Source organism: Suricata suricatta, chromosome 8 (assembly GCF_006229205.1).
Source record: "Suricata suricatta isolate VVHF042 chromosome 8, meerkat_22Aug2017_6uvM2_HiC, whole genome shotgun sequence".
In the NCBI taxonomy this organism is placed as follows: domain Eukaryota; kingdom Metazoa; phylum Chordata; class Mammalia; order Carnivora; family Herpestidae; genus Suricata; species Suricata suricatta.
The window spans coordinates 57,823,432-57,842,273 of NC_043707.1; the positions used below are offsets into that span (position 1 = coordinate 57,823,432).

The window sequence follows — 18,842 nt, forward strand, 5'->3', positions numbered from 1 at the left end:
CTCTCTCTCTCTCTCTCTCTCTCTCTCTCTCTCTTTCTCTTTCCTCCCCGCCTCTCCCCTCCCTTCACTCATGGGCTCTCTCTCAATAAATAAACTTAAAGTATTATCTAAGCTTCTCTTTCTAGGTAATATTATGTCTCTTTCAAAGTATAACATCCAGCTTTGAGCCTCTCCCAACATTTGTCAACTTCCAGAAGCTCCCAGTGTTGCACTGAAATGAAAGCCTTCCACTGAGGAAGGCACTTAAATTCCCCCTGTGCTTCATGAGCCTGCTCATAGGATCTAGTTCCCTGGCTGCATGGCTGCATACCAAGTGCTTCACCTGCCATATACATCCTAACCAGTTTCATATTCATCAAATTGAGAAAATGTCTCCAGCAAACTCTGAAGAAATCTGAACAGTCTTAAGCCTTTGTAACAATATTAAAGTCATAACTAAATTTTAATGAAAATTGATTGTAAAACTAAAATCTGAAAGCAATGTATTTCATTAAAGTCTAAATATTTAAGCACCATGTAACCAATTAAGTTACTTTAAAATACTTGAACTAAGGTAATGTTTTAGTAAGATTGTTCATACAACAATTTATCTCTTGCTTTTAATGAAAAAAATAGGTTGATATTGAAAGTAGTATTGAAAATTACAACTCTAGAATAAGTTTCACCAATTTGTCATTCTCTCCTCATATTCCAAAATAATTATAGAGCACTTTCCCACAAACAACAAAATATACAAAGGTAACTCCCGATGATGATGCTTTGTTTTACTTATCAATGCTATCTTGGAAACAGAACTCTTTGAAAAACTAGTTTTTGAGATGTAAAAATGGCATCAATAAACTCTGAACATCTTTAACCAGAACACAATAGATGTTCCAAGTGCTCTCCAGCTTATAAATAGAGGTCAGGGTGCTATAGCCAATCTCAGGAAGCCGTTCACGACTAAGGAGGAAAGTGAATGAAGAGAGGGAAGTAGTTTTTCCTCAAGAGTTCTGATTATGCCACTCTTGCAGGTTTACCTTAAATGAACAGAAGGGTTAACATTTCCAAGGTTTTGGCCCAACTCTAGGCTGCTTCAAATTATCAGTGAATTAAAAATAATGACATAATGGAAACCGATTTGACAATAAACTATTAATAAATAAATAAATAAATAAATAAATGACATACAACATTGATTACTAAATATTGCAATCATCTGCATATTTATTAACTAATCTTTGCATAGTACTTTATTGTTCACAAAGAACTTTCACACGTAGGCTGATCTGTTCTTTAAAGTGGCTGAATGAAGGATCCATCACCAACGATTAGGTTTCCAATATCCTATAATGAAGTCTCTTGACTCACTGACATTTAAGCCCAGTCACACACCTGAGAGAGTGACAGAGCTAGTAGACATGGGATTCTAATATGGTGATTCCAGACTGTGTTCATCTGCTATAGGATACTATATGCCTCACTGGACAGTATGTAAACAATTAGTGCAATGCAAGGATTTGTTACAGCTTATACTGAAATCTTAGACAAACCATGCAGTCTACTAAAAGATTCTGACATACAGAATGAAGATAGGATGGTTATTATGGGGGGAAAAAAAGAAAATCAAAATATAAAAAAGCTTTACCAAGTTGGCAAGTGGCAATATTTGATTTGGAATTTTAACATTAAATTTTTTTCACTTTGGTCAGACTTAAACTCATTTTCATCCTAAAACAAACACAAACAAAACAACGAGCTAAACTATTTAAATTGCTCTGTTCTGAAGGTAAGATTTATTTTTTACCCACTCTTCATCCAAGAGGACATAGAGATGTTCTAGTAAATGTAAGTCTGCAAAAACATTTTAGAGAGCATGCCATTGCATAGTGGCCGGACAGCCAGCATTTCTGCGTGTTCACTGCCCAGGTGTCTTGGGAGCTGCCGTATGGAGGAAGGAGAAGCCACGCCACACTTGGCACTGCTGTCTTCTGGCATTTGCCAATTCCCTCTAATACACTTTGCACATAAAGGCTGTTCAGAGCAGGTGGCTTCCGCCGTAGGAAGAGAGTTGTGGAAAGATATTCATGAAATGAATATTTATGAACAATCCCAATCTTCATTTTAAGTATAAGGGAAAAATAAATTTTAAATAGAGAGAACCTTAGGAACTGCTGATCTAAGACATTGTCTTTTAAGTATTTACAACCTCCTTGTGTTACTTCTGAAATCCTTTAATCTGAAGTGCAGTAAATAAATTAGGAGAGTAACATTGAATCTGCCAGAGGATTCTGATAGATCCTCTTTAGCAGGCGCAAACCACTCATTTATGGAAATGGTTTACTCATTTTTGTGCAAATTATTTTTCAAGCAAAGTTAAAATCCAGTGCGTGATGCTCACTTAAATGATACCGTTGAAGTCTTCACTTGTAGTTATTTCAAAATTGCCAAGGTCATTTTTGCTACATTACTAGAAGTCACGTGTAAGAATGGATATTTTCTAATTCCCTTCCATGTGAACATTCTGGGGGTTTGCTGTAGCTTCAAAATGGGAACAAGTGGTCCAAACATGGAAAAAAGGAAAATATTTAAATAATACGGTTTTACAAATTTCATGTATAGTGATTATAAACCACCACTCCTTTTATGCACTTTACATTTGTTCACTGAATTCTTGTGTGCTAGAATATGTGTTTAATTTTTTTTTAATTAAGAGACTATTTTTTAGAGCAGTTAATTTAGGCTTGCAGAAAAACTGAGCAGAAAGTATAGAGTGTTCCCATACACAGGTCCCTGCCCCCCCCACAGGCCCGTGTACGTCTTGCATTAATGTATGTTACAGACTGAATTGCATCCCCCTCAAATTTCAGATGTTGACGCCCTAACCCTCAATGTCATGGTATTTGAAGATGGGGACCTTTGGGAGATATTCAGGTTTAGATGGAGGAGATCAGGAGGGATGGTGCCCTCATGATGGGAATCGTGCCTTGTAAGAAGAGGAAGAGGTTCTAGAGCTTTCTCTGTCCTGCAAGGACATGGTGAGAAAGCAATCATCTGCAAACTGGGGAGAGGGCTCTCACCACAGCCTGACTCTGCTGGCACTTCCTGACACCCAGTTTCTAGAACTGCGAAACAGTCATTCTCTGTTATTTATGACACTCAGTCTACGGTGTTTTGCTACAACAGCCCAAGCTAACTAACATAATGTTAGTTGGGCTAACTAACATAATTTCTTACAAGTGATGAACCAATATTGATGCACTATGATTAACTCAAATCAGCCGTTTACATTATACTTCACTATCTGTGTTTTATAATCTATGGGTTTTGACAAATGTATAACATGTATCCACCATTACAGTATTGTACAGAACTTCACCTCAATACAGTATGTATTTTATTTGCATTTTCCGGTTGCTCTCTAACTTCCACCCCAGTACTTTCCTCTCAGTCTAGGGGAGATGATTTAAAAATTCTGGTGTATAAGAGTCATTCCATTTTTCTTCATTACTACTGAATTTAATGACCATGTTTCATAAACTAATTTCTTTAAATAGATTTCACCCAGAACTATGAGTTTAGAAATAATTCCATTTAATGAAATTGTTAGTCATGAGAGGATTCACAGTCATTGTGATTCAGAAAGTCTAATCCACAAATAAAAGAAGGTGAGATTTCAGCTTCTGCAATGACTTTCAGTTAATGTCTATTCATTACTTAACTCAGGTTTAAAAAACTTACACGGTGACCAATTAGAAACTATGTAGGCAGTTGGGTAGGTAAGACCAGATCCATATCCCTATCCCTAAAGTCAGACTTGTGGACAATCTGCCTTGTCCTTCCATTCTTCCCTCATCAAGTATCACTCTGCCATTAGAACAATAGTTCTGACACTGGAGATGAAAGAATACCAGTTGTACAGTGTGACTCTGGATGAGGTATTTAATATTGTGCAGTCTCAAATTCCTTATCTCCTAAGGACACTTACCTCACTGAATTTCTACAATGACCAAATTACTTAGTGTATTCAAAATTCCTAATATAGTACCTGATATGACTGCTACTAAATTAGTATTTATCATTAATGTTATTGTCATATTAGAATTTTTATTATACAGTGGAGATTCAAGAAAGAATTAACCATAGCAATGGCTACCTATAGTACAGGCAAATGATCAAGAAATGTATTAGAACTTGCATCCCAGATATGAATTATGTTCGCTGTGCAGCCAGCGTAGTTTAGCATTTTAGTAGTGGGGATAGCATTAAAAATCAAGAAATACTAGAATTTCTCTTGGCTTCCTTCTAGGTTAATTAGACACGTGTCTATTCACTATCTAATAGTTACTCCATTACAATTAGTTACAATTTGTTTTTAAAAATCACATGGTAAACAGGTAAAAAAGAAGTCAGTGTCAAAGTAATCACTCATAGTAAAACTATATTTTAAAAAGTTTCAAATCTTTTTTTTTTTCCAACTTTAAGAATTAGAGAATTACAAAGGTGTGATGATTATCCCTCTTTTTAGGATAACCTAAGGGACACCCTGGGTGGCTCAGTCGGGTAAGTGTCTGACTTTGACTCCAGTCATACTCTCACAGTTCGTAGGTTCATGCCCCACATCAGACTTGCTGCTGTCAGCCTGTCAGTGCAGAGCCTGGAGCCTGCTTCAGATTCTGTGTCTCCCTCTCTCTCTGCCCCTCCCCTACTCAGGTGCTCTCTGTCTCTCAAAAATGAACAAATGTTAAAAAAAAAATTTTTTTTAAAGGATAACCTACACATGCTAATCAAGGTAGCTGAGATGAAGAAATGAAAAACTGAGGAGTAGAGAAGACATAATATACTTTCTTTTCTAGACGACGAATTTGGAGACAGACTTTGATAAGGAAATTTAAATTATTTTGTGGAATAATAATATTTACAGGTTAACTGGTCTGACCAAATTAAAATGCTGAATGAGTATTACATGATTTAATGAAAACAGAGTAACTTTCTGAGGACTATTATTTTCTCCATTCTGCATCAGAGGAAACAGGTAAAGATCTTCTAGGAACCTACTAAAACTAGTAAATGGTGGAAACAGAATTTGATCCCAGGACATGTGGTTACAAAGATCCTGCATTTGTCTATACCATCATACTAGCGAAGAAAAATACATCAGGAATCAGAAGAATTAAATGCAATCTCAAAAGTTAGTATGTGCTATTCATGACCATGGAAAAGTGGCAACCCTTCTAAAACCCTTTTCTTTCAAATGGGGCCCTACAGATATCGTAAAATTATTCTGAGGATCAAATGGGAGGACTTTGAAAGCTGCAAGATGAAATGTACACTATTAGCATTATTATGTATATATTATATATATATGATATTATCAAAGAACCATATAATATGAAAGCTGCAAGAGGAAATGTACATTAGCATTATATATGTGATATAACATATACAATATATATTATAACATATATATATCAAGGAACCATATTATAATATATATAATATATATCAAGGAACCACACATGGTGCTATAGAACTTTTCCTGGTTTCCTTCTGGGTTGTCAGACATGTGTCTAGTTTTTAGTGTATAACAGGCTGGAAAATTATTGTGATATGCATCTGTGTAAGAGTGTGTGTGTGTGTGTGTGTGTGTGTGTGTGTACACACAATTGCCTCTAGGAATTAATCCTTTTGAACATATAAATATATGCTAGGAAAGTTTCTAAATTAACATTCAGCAGTAAAATCTCTTGCTGTGTAAAGGACAGAATTTCCACAAGTGACTTATATGATTATAATATTTATATTTTTATCTTTAACATAAAAGCTTATGATTTTACTAGCCTATCATTTTACAAACCTGATTTTGATATTTCAAAGAATTTCCCTCATGTAAAATAAATTGTGATAAATGACAGGAATAAAATGTTAAATTCCTTTAGGGATTTTCTAGAGGCTGATGTTTCCCCCTCACATTCCCGTAAATGAATACACGTTCTCAAGAGGAAAAGCATCTGGAGCTTTTGCAAGGGGAGCTTGCAGATGTGAAAAGACACTGGACACACTTGTTAATATTTCTATTATCACATTTGCATTATTTGGTCCCACTTCAGGTTTATTCATACTGAAATATATTTTATAGTGATATTTTGAGAGGCTTAACCTTATTTTGGCAATTCTCTGTGAAAATCTAAAAACTTCCGAGTATTCACTGAACCGTAACTTTTCATCTGTCAGCTTCTGAGTGTCCTACAACCATGTAACCCATATAAATTAGCCTTGCTGGAGACAAAAAGCTTCTGAAAATCACTCACATTCTCCAAATATTCTGGAATTTCTTTATTTTTCACAGTGTACTTAGTAGGATACAGAGAGACAATCTTCAACAGAATAAAAGAAAGCAAAAATGACAGAACGCTTCTGAAATCTAAAAAATTCCAAAGTACTAATCTTAATTACTAAAATATAGTAATCAGATACAGCAATTTTATCCACTCCTATGCTGCCTAACTTATTGATGCCACATTATTAATTATCATTCATCATTTAACTTGGAAAATGTAACTTCTGAGAAAAATGAGATTAAACTAGATCAAGTGAGATTTTCCCAAGGAAAAGAGATAAACAGCTTTTTCAGACACTATTTTTAAAAGGTGAAAAGCTGAAGGTTCTTTTTTAAAACCAAATTCTGTCTGAGAAGTACAGCACTGGATTCAAGCAGATAGACACTTAACTAAAGCTGAATGAACTGCACATGGGATAAGAAACTGTTGAAAAACCTGAAGTTTCAGAATCATCCAAATCTCTATTATTTAGCAAAAAAAAAAATTATTCCCACAGGTCATTTAACTTTATCTTGCAAAAGCTCCAGATGTGCCCTTTGAGCCCCTTCATGGCCAAACTTCTGCAGAAAGAACTTGGTATTGTTGTTTATATTCTGATGCTCCCACCTGCTCCCTAATCTGCACCATTCCGATGCCTGGCTCCACTAAGCCCCTGGCTAGTAGGCTAGCCAAGTGACCACTACACTGATGGAATACCCATTCCCCATACCGTTTTCCTGCCCTAAGTGACACTGGTGATGCTGCGACACTCTCTCTGTGGCACACAGGACAAAACTATTATTCTTCCAACCCTCTGAAACATTGCTTCTTTTGGCATTGGCTCATTCTATTTTCTCTGATCAATCTATAGCAATGCTATCCCAGATTTCTGTGATCATCTTTTTTGTTTAAATTCTGTATGTTCTTTTTCAGCCATGCTCATCAACTTCCATAAGAGTGATCAAATCTGAATCCCCTGCTCCAACCAATTCTTAAATCTCCAGTTCATATCTCTGCTTATGAAACACTTTCATTTGGATGTCCCACTGGCATTTCATTTATGTTTAGCACATTCAAAGGTGCCTACATTTCTCTCTGCCAAAACCTGTACACCTCATCTTGAATTTCTTTACCCCTTTAGGGGGTCATCCTCAGTAGTTCCATGCATCTCTTAATTTTCTCCACTCCAATCAATCCTAACTAACTTTCTATTAGATCATTTCTCTTTAGGCCTTTTTATGCCTTAAAAACAAACAAAAAATTAAAAAACTCTTCCTGAACTCATCATGACCACCTCACCAGCTACTCCGAAGCCACTCTTCATTCATTCATTTGAGTTCCCTGAATAAAACAAACTATCAGGGCGCCTGGGTGACCTAGTCGGTTGAGCATCTGACTCTTGATTTCAGCTCAGGTCATGATCCCAGGGTTGTGGGATTGAGCACTGCATCAGGCTCCACACTGAGCATGTACCTCGCTTAGGATTCTCTCTCTCTCCTCTTTCTGTATCCCTCTCCCCTACCCTCTCTCAAATAAATAAATAAAAATAAAGAAAAGAAAAAAGAAAAAAAACCTGTCATGATCCAGAAACTATCAAAAATAAAACAAGGTTAACAAAATTATATTCAGTAAGATTTTACTGTTCCAGTGCATCAAAGCCACTGTTTCCATGTTGATTTTGTTTAGATGATTTGTCCATTGACGTAAGGGGGGTGTGAAGTCTCTTACGATTACTGTATTATTACTGATTACTTTATATCTGTTATTAACTGTTTTATGTATTTAGGTGCTATGGTGGGTGCATAAATTTTTACAGTTGTTGTATCTTCTTGTTAGATTATCCCTTTTCTTATATTGTGCTGCTTTGCTTCTTGCTACAGTCTTTGCTTTAAGTCTATTTTGTCCAATATAAGTATTGCTACTGCAGTTTTTTTTGACATCCATTTGCATGATAGATATTTCTCCATCTCCTCACTTTCATTCTGCAAGTGTCTTTAGATCTAAAATGAGTTTCTTGTAGGAAGCATATACATGGTTCTCATTTATCTATTCATTCTGTCACCTTGTGTCCTTTAATTGGAACATTTAGTCCATTTACATTCAAAGTAATTATTGACAGATACGCATTTTTTTTTGCCATTTTATTATTTGTTTTCTGGTTGTTTCTGAAGATTTTTTAAAAATTTTTTTTTTTTGAGAGACAGAGCAAGCAGGAGAGGGTCAGAGAGAGGGAGATACAGAATCCGAAGGAGGCTCGAGGTTCCAGGCTCCGAGCTAGCTGTCAGCACAGAGCCTGACATGGGGCTCAAACCCACGAACTGTGAGATCGTGACCTGAGTTGAAGTCCAGAAGCTCAACTGACTGAGCCACCCAGGCGCCTCTCTGAAGATTTTTTCTGATCCTTTCTTGCCTTTCTTTCATGTTGGTCATAGCTAATATTTTTTATTTTAATGTATTTCAAACATTATACTCAGTATTTTAGATGTCAAGTATTCCATAACAATCCTCACAGTAACTTTATCAGCTCAGTACTAGTGTTCATTCCTATTACAAACGTAAGGCGACTAAGTAATTTTAAGAGAAGACACTTCTTTAGAGTGCACAGTTGTGAGAGAACAGCCAGAATCACACCCAGGTCTGGGTGACACTGGATGACAAGTGCTGTATCAGTGAGTCATGCTGATACCATTGGAAAAGTCATCATGAACCTCACTCTTCTTCCAAGAACAGAATACTGCCTAACATGAAAGCAACTGAGTTTGGAGTAGTATTTTAGTCTAGATTCCCTTTATAAGCACTGTGTGGCTGCCACAGTACCACAGCCCTTCAGTAGCACTCCCCATGGAATTTAAGAACATCACTGCCTCAGATTGAAATGGCAGCTGCAATTTTTGGTTAGTGATAATGTTCTGATAGGAAAAAAAAAACTAGTCATAGAAGACCACAAAGAATAAAATTACCAATACCTACAAACTCCGGATCTAAGAATTAGAGGTTTGATTTTTGTCTGCTACCTTGCTTTGTAACCGTGTTTTTAACCTCTCTGGGTTCATTATTACAACAGGTTTAACAATACAAACCAACCACAATAGAGTGTTGTCAAGTTTCAGCAGTGCAACTTCTAGTGAGGTGCCTGTAAATGAAAAGTGCAACGTGCAGTGTATTCTCACACTCCTGTCCCCACGACTGCAGGAGAGGCAGACCTGTAAGTCACTGCTACCCATGTCAGTAGAGTCAAGTGCTTCAATTTCAAAGAACGGTATCAACCTCCAACATCAGCAAAATATAATGCCCTTGCTTGCGCGCTCTCTCTGGCACAACATATAGTAAAGCCAAATACTTTAAATTATACACAACCACAGGATCTAAAATTAGTGAAGCTATCTATATTCCAGTACTAAGCCATGCTTACTATTTATTAAAAAACATTTCAAATATTTGAATAAGTGATAAGTAATCATTACATATTGCATTTCAATGATGACCTTATTTGCAGATTTTTTATGCAGACTGCATATACAAAAACATTACTAAGCATAGCTGAATGTTTATTTGATTAAGTTACTGAATTTACATTAAGTACTACTAAAGGTTCCTTAATTCCTCACGTTCTTTTTTAGCTATTTTTTAAATTAACATTAACCAGATTTTGAAATGCAGACTGCATTTCTAATATACTATGACATTTAACCACTACTTACAATTTTATGAAGCCAAGCATTTAAGTTAAGGTACTAATCACTGTAAGCTAAAAAGATATGGCATTATGTTTTAAAATTTTATTATCTATTGATCCAACAAGCAAATTATAGCATTTGAACAATGATACCGAAAGTAATTTTGATAAAGTAGAAATAGAATATCATTAAAGAAGTTTGATTCAATTTAATACCAGCACAAAAATACATCTTCATCCAAATGAATGATTCTACTGACTGAAACAAAAAAGTATTGAGCTTCTACTTTCAAAAGAGCAATTACATTTTCAAAATAGAGACAGCTATATTATATTCATTTATATTTTCCAAACATAAATCATGTTTCCTTATATACATTTGGCTGATGAAACCATTTTATCGGCATCAGAGACCTTTCACTTCATCTGGCTATATTTAAATACACAAATGAATGGTCATTAGTGTTCTACGTATTGACAGATTCCTTCAGCTGATGAAATATGATGCCTGTTTTCTCTTTTGTGTACATCTAGAAATGCAAAGGGCTTTGTTTTGTGTACATCTAGAAATGCTAACGGCATAGGAGTCAACTTTCTCTTTGAGAAGGATTCTGACCCAACGAATATTCAACCAACTGGAAATGAGCAAATTCTTTAAGGTTTTAATAAAACTCCTTATTATCTAAGAATAAATCTAGTAGAGATAAATATTTCAAAGTTTCATATTTTCACCAAGTACTTTTTCCCTGAACTTGCCAACTCTTGGCTTAATATAAGCATTACTCGCCTAAGACTGATGGCAGCACAGTCAGTGTCTTCCTGGATTTGTCTAGGCTGTGACTTTATAGGGCTGTTAGATATGCTAGGATAAATACTAATGATTTTAGATTAAGAAGTTGTTATATGGTGCATTGGCACAAAACATCCCTGAATGACCTACCACTTATCTAAATGAATTAATATGCCTTCTACACAAATATCCTCCCATATGTAGAATAATATGTACTCAGAGAGTCTACTAGAATTTAAAATAACTTTTAAAAACATTATGAAAGAAAGACCAAAGAGGGTTTAGACTGAATTCCACTTTGGCCTTGTGCTAAACAGGTTACTTTTACAGATATCAATTCTGAAAAGGCATAGTCTCACTGGAAAGTGATAGTGACTATGAAAGTAAGCCTGCAGGATGAAAAATATCATGCACTCCAATGACAGTCTTTCTAAATCAACTTCCTCTTAGGAATTGGTTAGAGTTGTTCCAATCAGCAACACTGCTGAAAACTCAGCCTGACTGAGCTGGCTCCACAGTGCTTAGAAGTGGAAGCAAGGAAGACACAACAGACAAGAAACCTTGCAGAAAGTCCACAATGCAAACATATGAAGAAAGGTCAAGTGGATTCCATATACAGAGGGGACAGAGATGCTGATCAACCAAGTGAGTCTGAGACAAGAAATTGAAGCCAAGAAATAAAGATAAAGCACAATTATATTGGATAAGACTGAGTAGAATGGGCTAGAGCTCATTGAAATGGAAGAAAAATGTAGGAATCCTGAGAAATTGTTTTTATGAGCCAGTCTCTATATATAGTAGTATGAGGTAGCTTACAATTCCTGAGAGAGTAAAGGGTCATCTTTTCAGCCATTTTTCACATTTAGCACTGATGTTGAGTTAGAGGAGGGACAGGCATCAAGGCATATTAGTACAAATGTCTGAGTTAGAGGAGGGATAGGCATTAAAATGCATAATATACATTCCTGAAGAAAACATCATGTCTTCTGAAGTCATGTATTAAAAACAAGAAGGGTTTTGGGATAATAGGTTATACCAGACCACCCAAACCTATATAATTTGTTTAGAGAGCAAAAGTAATAGCAGTGTTAGTGTACTGGCACAGTTAAAAAGCTTCTAATAAGTAAGGAAGTGTTTCAGTAAATACAGGATTTAACTTTCCAGAAAATCTGAAACCCACTTGATGCAAAGAGATGGAAGTAAAAAGGCACTGGTGGCCTTTGGGCTGGTCTGAGTCTCAGTCCACTTATAAAGCCACAAGATGCTTGGAGATCCAAAATGGAAGACTGAAATTTTCTGTAGATGTAAACAGCTATTTGGGAAACCCTAACCTACTGACTCCTTAATGGGATTTAAAGATACAATATATTTTAAATCAGCCTGTGGATTGAGGGGAAAATTTTAACCTGACTCATCAGTAATATCAGTAAGTGCAAAATTACCATGTTCTCTGAAATTGGACTTAATTTTTAACAGACAGTTGTTGTTAAAATGAAAAATGTTTTCTGTATAATCCTTGTAATCATAATCACAATTCTTTAGGGAGAGGGTAACATTTAAATTGTGACACACTTCATTAATTCTGTAAAGGAAAAATGTTTCATCATCAATAAGCCTTTTTCCTTTTCTAGGCTGATCAACCAACCTGGAGTATTTCAAAGCGTTTAAGTATATTCTTAGAGTAATATTGACCAACAAGAGTGTACCCAGATGAAGATAGAAGCCCTAAAAGTCTGTCATAAGAGGAACAGTCAAGGAGTCTGGGTATATTCTTCTTGGAAAAAGACAAGTTTAAAAAGCCTGACATTTTAAAGGGCCGTTATGTAACAGTGAGTAGACTTTCAGTTGGTACTGAGAAGGCAGAACTAAGCACCAAATGGAGTAAGTGGTAACAAGGACTTATTCATGATTAGAAATGTCTGATACCAAAGAATCTAGTTGCACAGAATTGATTTAATCAACACTGAAACTATCCAAGTTGAAAAATCAATAGATCAGGGATGCTGTAAAATGCATTTCAAGATTGAGTGAAATCTGGACTAGATGATCTTTTTAAGCCACATTCTTTGATGTTCTAAACCTTTACCCTTAACCACTTGGGAGTAACATATATGCTGTGATGATCCTTCCCCATGCTCATTTGGTTATATGAATGTTTCAGAAATTTGGCTGTACATCAAAATCAGAAGCTTTTGAAAAGTGTGAATACGTGTTCCATTTCAAGCCCTTTGAATAGCATTTCTGGTGAAGTGGGGCCAGAAATCTGTATTTTCAAAGGCAACAGGCAATTGTGCTGCATCCAGATCACTGTTTGAAGCGCAGAGCTCATAAGGTCTAGACAATGGAGTCCATCTTTTTACTGGTTGGTTAGGTTTTCAAAATTTTGCTTTTTAGTGACTAATGTGCAACTTCAACCCAACAGCCGATTCTATGATGGGGAGGGGAGGTATATTTGTGAAAGGACAGCTCAGCAGTAGTACTCCTAATGATAATAGGAATAATTGCTTATAAAACAGGCACTGTGCTCAGTCAGCACTTCATACACAAGATCTAATTTTACTAGTATGAGCCTATTAGGTCAACTTCTAAATACTGTTTTTGTTACTTTGTTGAAGAATGTAGTGCTGAGACACTCTGTTCTCTAAAAATCATAGGCTCAGAACCTTAGCTGTTTGAAACCCCATCAGTTAAATGGAACAGTCCACTCTAGTCTGGAGGATCTGAGTCTCTATGACACTGAGAAGCAGGCTCAATTTTCAACCCTGGTGCAAAACTTCAGATGAGGGCTTTTCAGACACAATGTTTAACACTTACCCTTACTTTTCCAATTAAACAGAATCCAGAGTTACTCCTCTCAAATGCAAGGTTGATATTAATTACTTTTACATTATAGCCTTGTTCTTTTTAGCATAAATTCTGCTCTATTTAAATATTAAATATTGTCTACTCTAGTGTTTCCCAAGACTTATTTTTAACCATGCATATTGGACTGTTGGTATATCCTTAGTATTGTTTATCACATGGACTTCATCAGAAGCTACGATAGTCCTTAAACTAAAGATCAGTAAAATAGCCTCCAGAAAAGAACTTACTCAGGATCACGTGGTAAGTGACAGAACTGGGATTCCAATCCAGGTCTATTTAATTTCAAACTCTTCATGCTCTTAATACAAAGTGCACAATGTCAGAGAATGTTGGGGCTAAAAAGGAAATGAAGACAAGCCCTCCTGGTAACTTTAAACAAAGAATTAGGACTGGAATCTAAATTTCCTGACCTCCTAACCGTCAATCACATGGGTAGTTTTGTTTTTATTCCTTTGCAAATCAGGAACTTTTCAGACTTTCCTGTTTGTCTGCACCTTCTGCGGGCCCAGGGTTTTCATGAGGCTTTTGGGAAAGTCGGAGCCTTCCCTAAGACTCTAATGCTTGTAACTTCAGGCAGTACACAGCATTCCAGATATTTCCTGATTATATCCTGATCGATAAGAGTATAACCAAATCAAACTAATGCTTTTTCAAGTGTCCACAGGTGCTAAAATCCAATGCATCAATCTCCCAGATACAACTAACAGACTAAATTCCCCAAATAAGTGAGTTACATGAAATCATCATCTTTTTCCTTCATTTTCCACCTCATCCCAAAATGAGAGTACAAAGGCTGACTGCCTATTCTGCCTACGTCTTTAGTCAACCCGGAGTTGTAGTTATGCAAGGACAGTTACCCAAGCCTTGCTGTTCTGAAGCTGTGTAAGGCAGCAACAGCCATCAAAATTCATCAATAGTCACTAATTAGTGAACCCCTTCAAATCGCACTACAAGATCTCCCACTGCCCAACAGCGGCGCCTATCCTGAGTCACCGATTTTTGGATGTTGCAACTATCTCATGCTATTAACAAATACAATAAAAAAATAGTCAAAATCATACAAAAAAATAGATGCTTTCAGAAAACTGATGGAAGTGCTGTAAGATAACTGCTCTGTTCAAATGCAAAGGGATTATTAAAAGGCAACTGGCACATTTATACCCTTTAACAAGTGAAGGGAGAAATTATGGGCTCTTCAAAAACGATGATTTCAATATCGAAGGAATAAGACGGGCCCTGAAAAAAATACAGAAGCTCTTGAAGAGTTTTGCAAAACCAAATCTCTTATGATTATACTGTAAAACCAAATGAGATTTGTTTTAAATCACCTGAACACACACACACACACACACACACACAGATACACAGACTACACATACACACAATTTAACATTTCATGTATTCTTTGCTCATGGTGAGTTAATGGGTACTTGTAAACACATCCTCTCAATTATAAGGTCATTTATTTTGTGTTCATCTTCATTATTTTCAAGATAAAATTTCAACCACAACTTTTCTTCACTTCTAAGAAGCTTTAGTACTCATTTAAAGTGGATAAAGTTTAAATTTCTGTTTCCTGGTCTTTGAATGTAAGACCTTCTGAACCCCTTTCTTGGTAAGAAACATGTTTGTTTTGGCGATCCCCACTCTCATATCTCTAGCAGAACCGAACTTGTCCTTGTTCTTGTCCTTTTCCTTCCCCTTCCTTCTTCCTTAATATTGTCCACACACATTAGCCTTCACTTAGTGCTACCCTCTGAGTTGGCTTCCTTGGCCCCTTATACTAAAAGTGTTGGCTGTTGACCAGCATTCCTCTATCACCTGGGAACTTGTTAAAATGCAGCACCTCAGGCCCTGCTCCCTCCTTCTGAAGCAACATCACATTTTAATAAAATCCCCAAGTGATTTATATGCACCTTAATGTTTAAGAAGCACTATTCTAGAAGATTCCCAAGCATATTTTCTGCAATTTTGTGAAATCTAGAGGTCAGTCTTGTCTCTCCAACTAATAATTCACAGAGTTCTTTATCAAGTGCCCACTCCCTCTCTCTTTCCTTCAATTCTTACCAGGGCACCAAATATCCTGCTCTTCCAGCTGTCAGTTTCCTTCTCTTCCCTCTCAATATTTATTGCATCTTTTCTGAGTAATCTCCCTCTAAATATTAAAGAGGCCTGGTATCATTCCACTTTCTGCAATTCTTGAGAGGCTAGTTGTAATAAGATCCAATCTTCTTGGGGAACCACAAGTCTCTGCTGGTTCTTGCTCCCTCCCCAATCTTATCTTCTCCCTCCTATACCTCATCACACACTCTACACTACCCCACTACAAGCTATTTAGAGTTCCCTAAATAGTATGTGACGTCAGTGGTACATTTTCACATTCTCACCTCAGGGCAGAATGGTCTTTCCTTCTTAATCTATGTAAGAAGTTCTACTGAATCCACCTAAACCCATTGTCCCCTGAAGCCTTTTCTATCCCACCCAGGATTCTATCCCACAACATACTTAATAGCTAACCTGTTTGTGTTCCATTGCATTTTGTACACACTACACATTACATTATATTGAAATAATATTTATAGATGTATTTCCTGTTCTTATCAGCACCCAACTAGAATATGAGATCTTGAATCAAAGTGAATTCTATTAATCTTTGATCTTTAGCATTTAGTGTTCAGCATGTTGAGGATGATCAATGAATCCCTGTTGAATGCATTGATGATTTACAATGAAGCAAACCTTGCTCCTGAAATAATTTTAAATGTAATTTTAAGATAGATACTAATAAATATGTTAAAAGCAAAAATATATGAGAAAAAATTTAGTTTTAATCACTGATGTACATATTAGTCACTCATGGAAGAAAAAATTATTAGTGAGTTACAGATGAATGATGTTCTACCATTACTGAATAGTAGTTATGAGTTGTCCCCAGTTTTAAACTCAGTAACTTCTTGAAATCCATATGGACTATATACAGTAAGAAGTAAATGATAGCCTAAGCATTCAAGCATGCTTGAATATTACAGGCAATTTCGCTTACTTTTGTTTCAAATACTGTCAAAGGTGTAGCAAGGTAAAACATAAAACTTCTAGTGTGAAGTACAAAATATTAGAATTAGCCAAGCTTAAATTGCAGACATACAACCTAAGCAATAGTTAAAAATAGGAAACACATCAGGGTGCCTGGGTAGCTCAGTCAGGTAAGTGTCCATCCAATTCAATTTCAGCTCAGGAACATATCAGTATCACCTGGGGGGCCCTTGAAACCAATACTCTGATGCTACTTCAGGGCAGGATACCTAGAAAGGCTCAATTGGAGCACCTAGGTGGCTCAGTCAGTTGGGTGGCCGACTTTGGCTCAGTTCATGATCTCGTGGTTAATGAGTTCAAGCCCCGCACTGGCCTCTGCACTGACAGCTTGGAGCCTGAAGCTTTGGATTCTATGTGCCCGTCTCTCTCTGCTCTCCCCTGCTAACACTCTGTCTTGTCTCTTAAAATTAAATAAATGTTAAAAAAAAATTTTTTAATAAAAAGAAAGGCTCAATCAATTTCAATGAAAGTGAAAGAAAAATAGCAAAAGGAAAGAGGGAGGATAAAAAGGAAAGAGGTCAGAAAGGAAGGCCAGAAGGGAGGGAGAAAGGGAAGAAAAGAAGGACAGAGAAAGAAAAAAACGCATTACAAAGACAATCCACTTCCAATAATGGCAAATATTTATTTCAACATTCCTCAACTTGTGTGTCTGCATAGCTTTCTGTAGAGACCTAACAAGAGGCCTCTACCCTAGAATTAAATTTTTAGCTGTATACTTTATGACTCAGATTATGTGTAAATATTAGATCAAACTACTCCTTGCTGGTGTGTGCATGAAATTTTGAATACTATTTTCTTGATAATGTAAGGTCCTTCAGAAGCTGTGATTTTTCTATTTGTCTCCCTTCTCAAGAAAAATGTTTTCATAATAACATCAATTTTCTTCTCATAGTCTCCTTATACTCAGCAACCCTATATTACAGTTTGGGTAAATATCATGATTTTATTTTATTAATCAAGAGGTCAAAATGTAAAATACTATGACAAAAGATGCAGAGTGACACAGGAAGGGCTGAAATACCTATGTCTCTACTATTTGAGGCACAGAACCAAATTCCTTGTGACTTAAATTTTATCTTATTAAAGGACCCATAATAAATTAAAGTCCATTTCCCTGAGGGAATTAAGAATTAAGAAATTAAGAACTCAACTTTTAAAACTAGCTCAAGCACTATTTTTCCCAGTGAAGTTTTTCCTGACCATTGTATCACATGGTACTAACTTTTCCTTCTTTTTATGGCACTGTATGTCCATACTTACACTATAGGAAATATTTGACTCAAATGTGCATAACTGTTTATGTACTATTCTAGTCCCAGATTGATAAATTACTCAAAAGATGAGGCTATATCATACTAACCTTTCATTTTTCAGTGTAGTCCAGTTCTTGGCCCAAAGAATGAATTTAATATTTAATATACCCAAGCCTTTAAGAGTCAATGCAAGTAATAACATACTTCTGCTTATGTTTTTCTAATGTCAGAAAATAATACCTAATTAAAATGGAAAATATGCAGAGAAGAATATTACCAAGCAGGAAAAAAAATCTATTTACTTTCAATAACAAGAGATAACCTTTGTCAACATTGTTTTCCTTTACTTATCTATTGTCAAGTTCATATTTTATATGTGTCAATTAGGCCCTTTTAGATGAGTGTTTACAAAAAGGGAGCTATTTCTAAATTACTCTTTATGTCTTCCTCAAACTTTTTAAGGTTAATAGTTCCTAATTGCATCGAGACAAAAGAAAAGGACAAGGCAAAGGGGTAACGAGTTTGTAACAGTTTTCATGTCTGTGGTGGTTGTTTTAATGACCTGGCCTCCTCTGGTTTTTGACGCCCTTTTATATAACTGTGTAACACTCACAACACCTTCAATGACAAAACACTCCTGACTTATCTCCAGTCCAGATCTTTAGACATCTATGTTTTTGTTGGTCTGCCCAGAGCTTTCAAATCACAAAACAACCTTGACCACACATACTGATGAGGGGGCAACCCTGACAAATAACATGGCTAATGTCACTACATGAGAATTAGCTCTGCAGACCTGCTGCTATTGATGGGAATTTGCTAAAAACCAGGCTACAAATGTAATTTTCTTTCATTCTTTGATGTTT

At 36.0% G+C, this 18,842-nt stretch overlaps 1 protein-coding gene across 2 annotated transcripts in view; it reads left to right on the plus strand.

The window, feature by feature from the left end:
- Positions 1-18,842, plus strand: part of OLFM3 (olfactomedin 3) — a 172,770-nt gene that overhangs the window by 101,734 nt on the left and 52,194 nt on the right. The window contains exon 1 of one of the 2 annotated variants that reach the window (XM_029949419.1): positions 11,368-11,410. The exons of the other annotated variant lie outside the window; for it this stretch is intronic. Within the exon in view, the coding sequence (XP_029805279.1) occupies positions 11,396-11,410 (15 nt within the window). The 5' untranslated portion in view covers positions 11,368-11,395. Of the gene's footprint in view, positions 1-11,367; positions 11,411-18,842 lie in introns of those variants that run through there. 2 annotated transcript variants of the gene reach the window in all.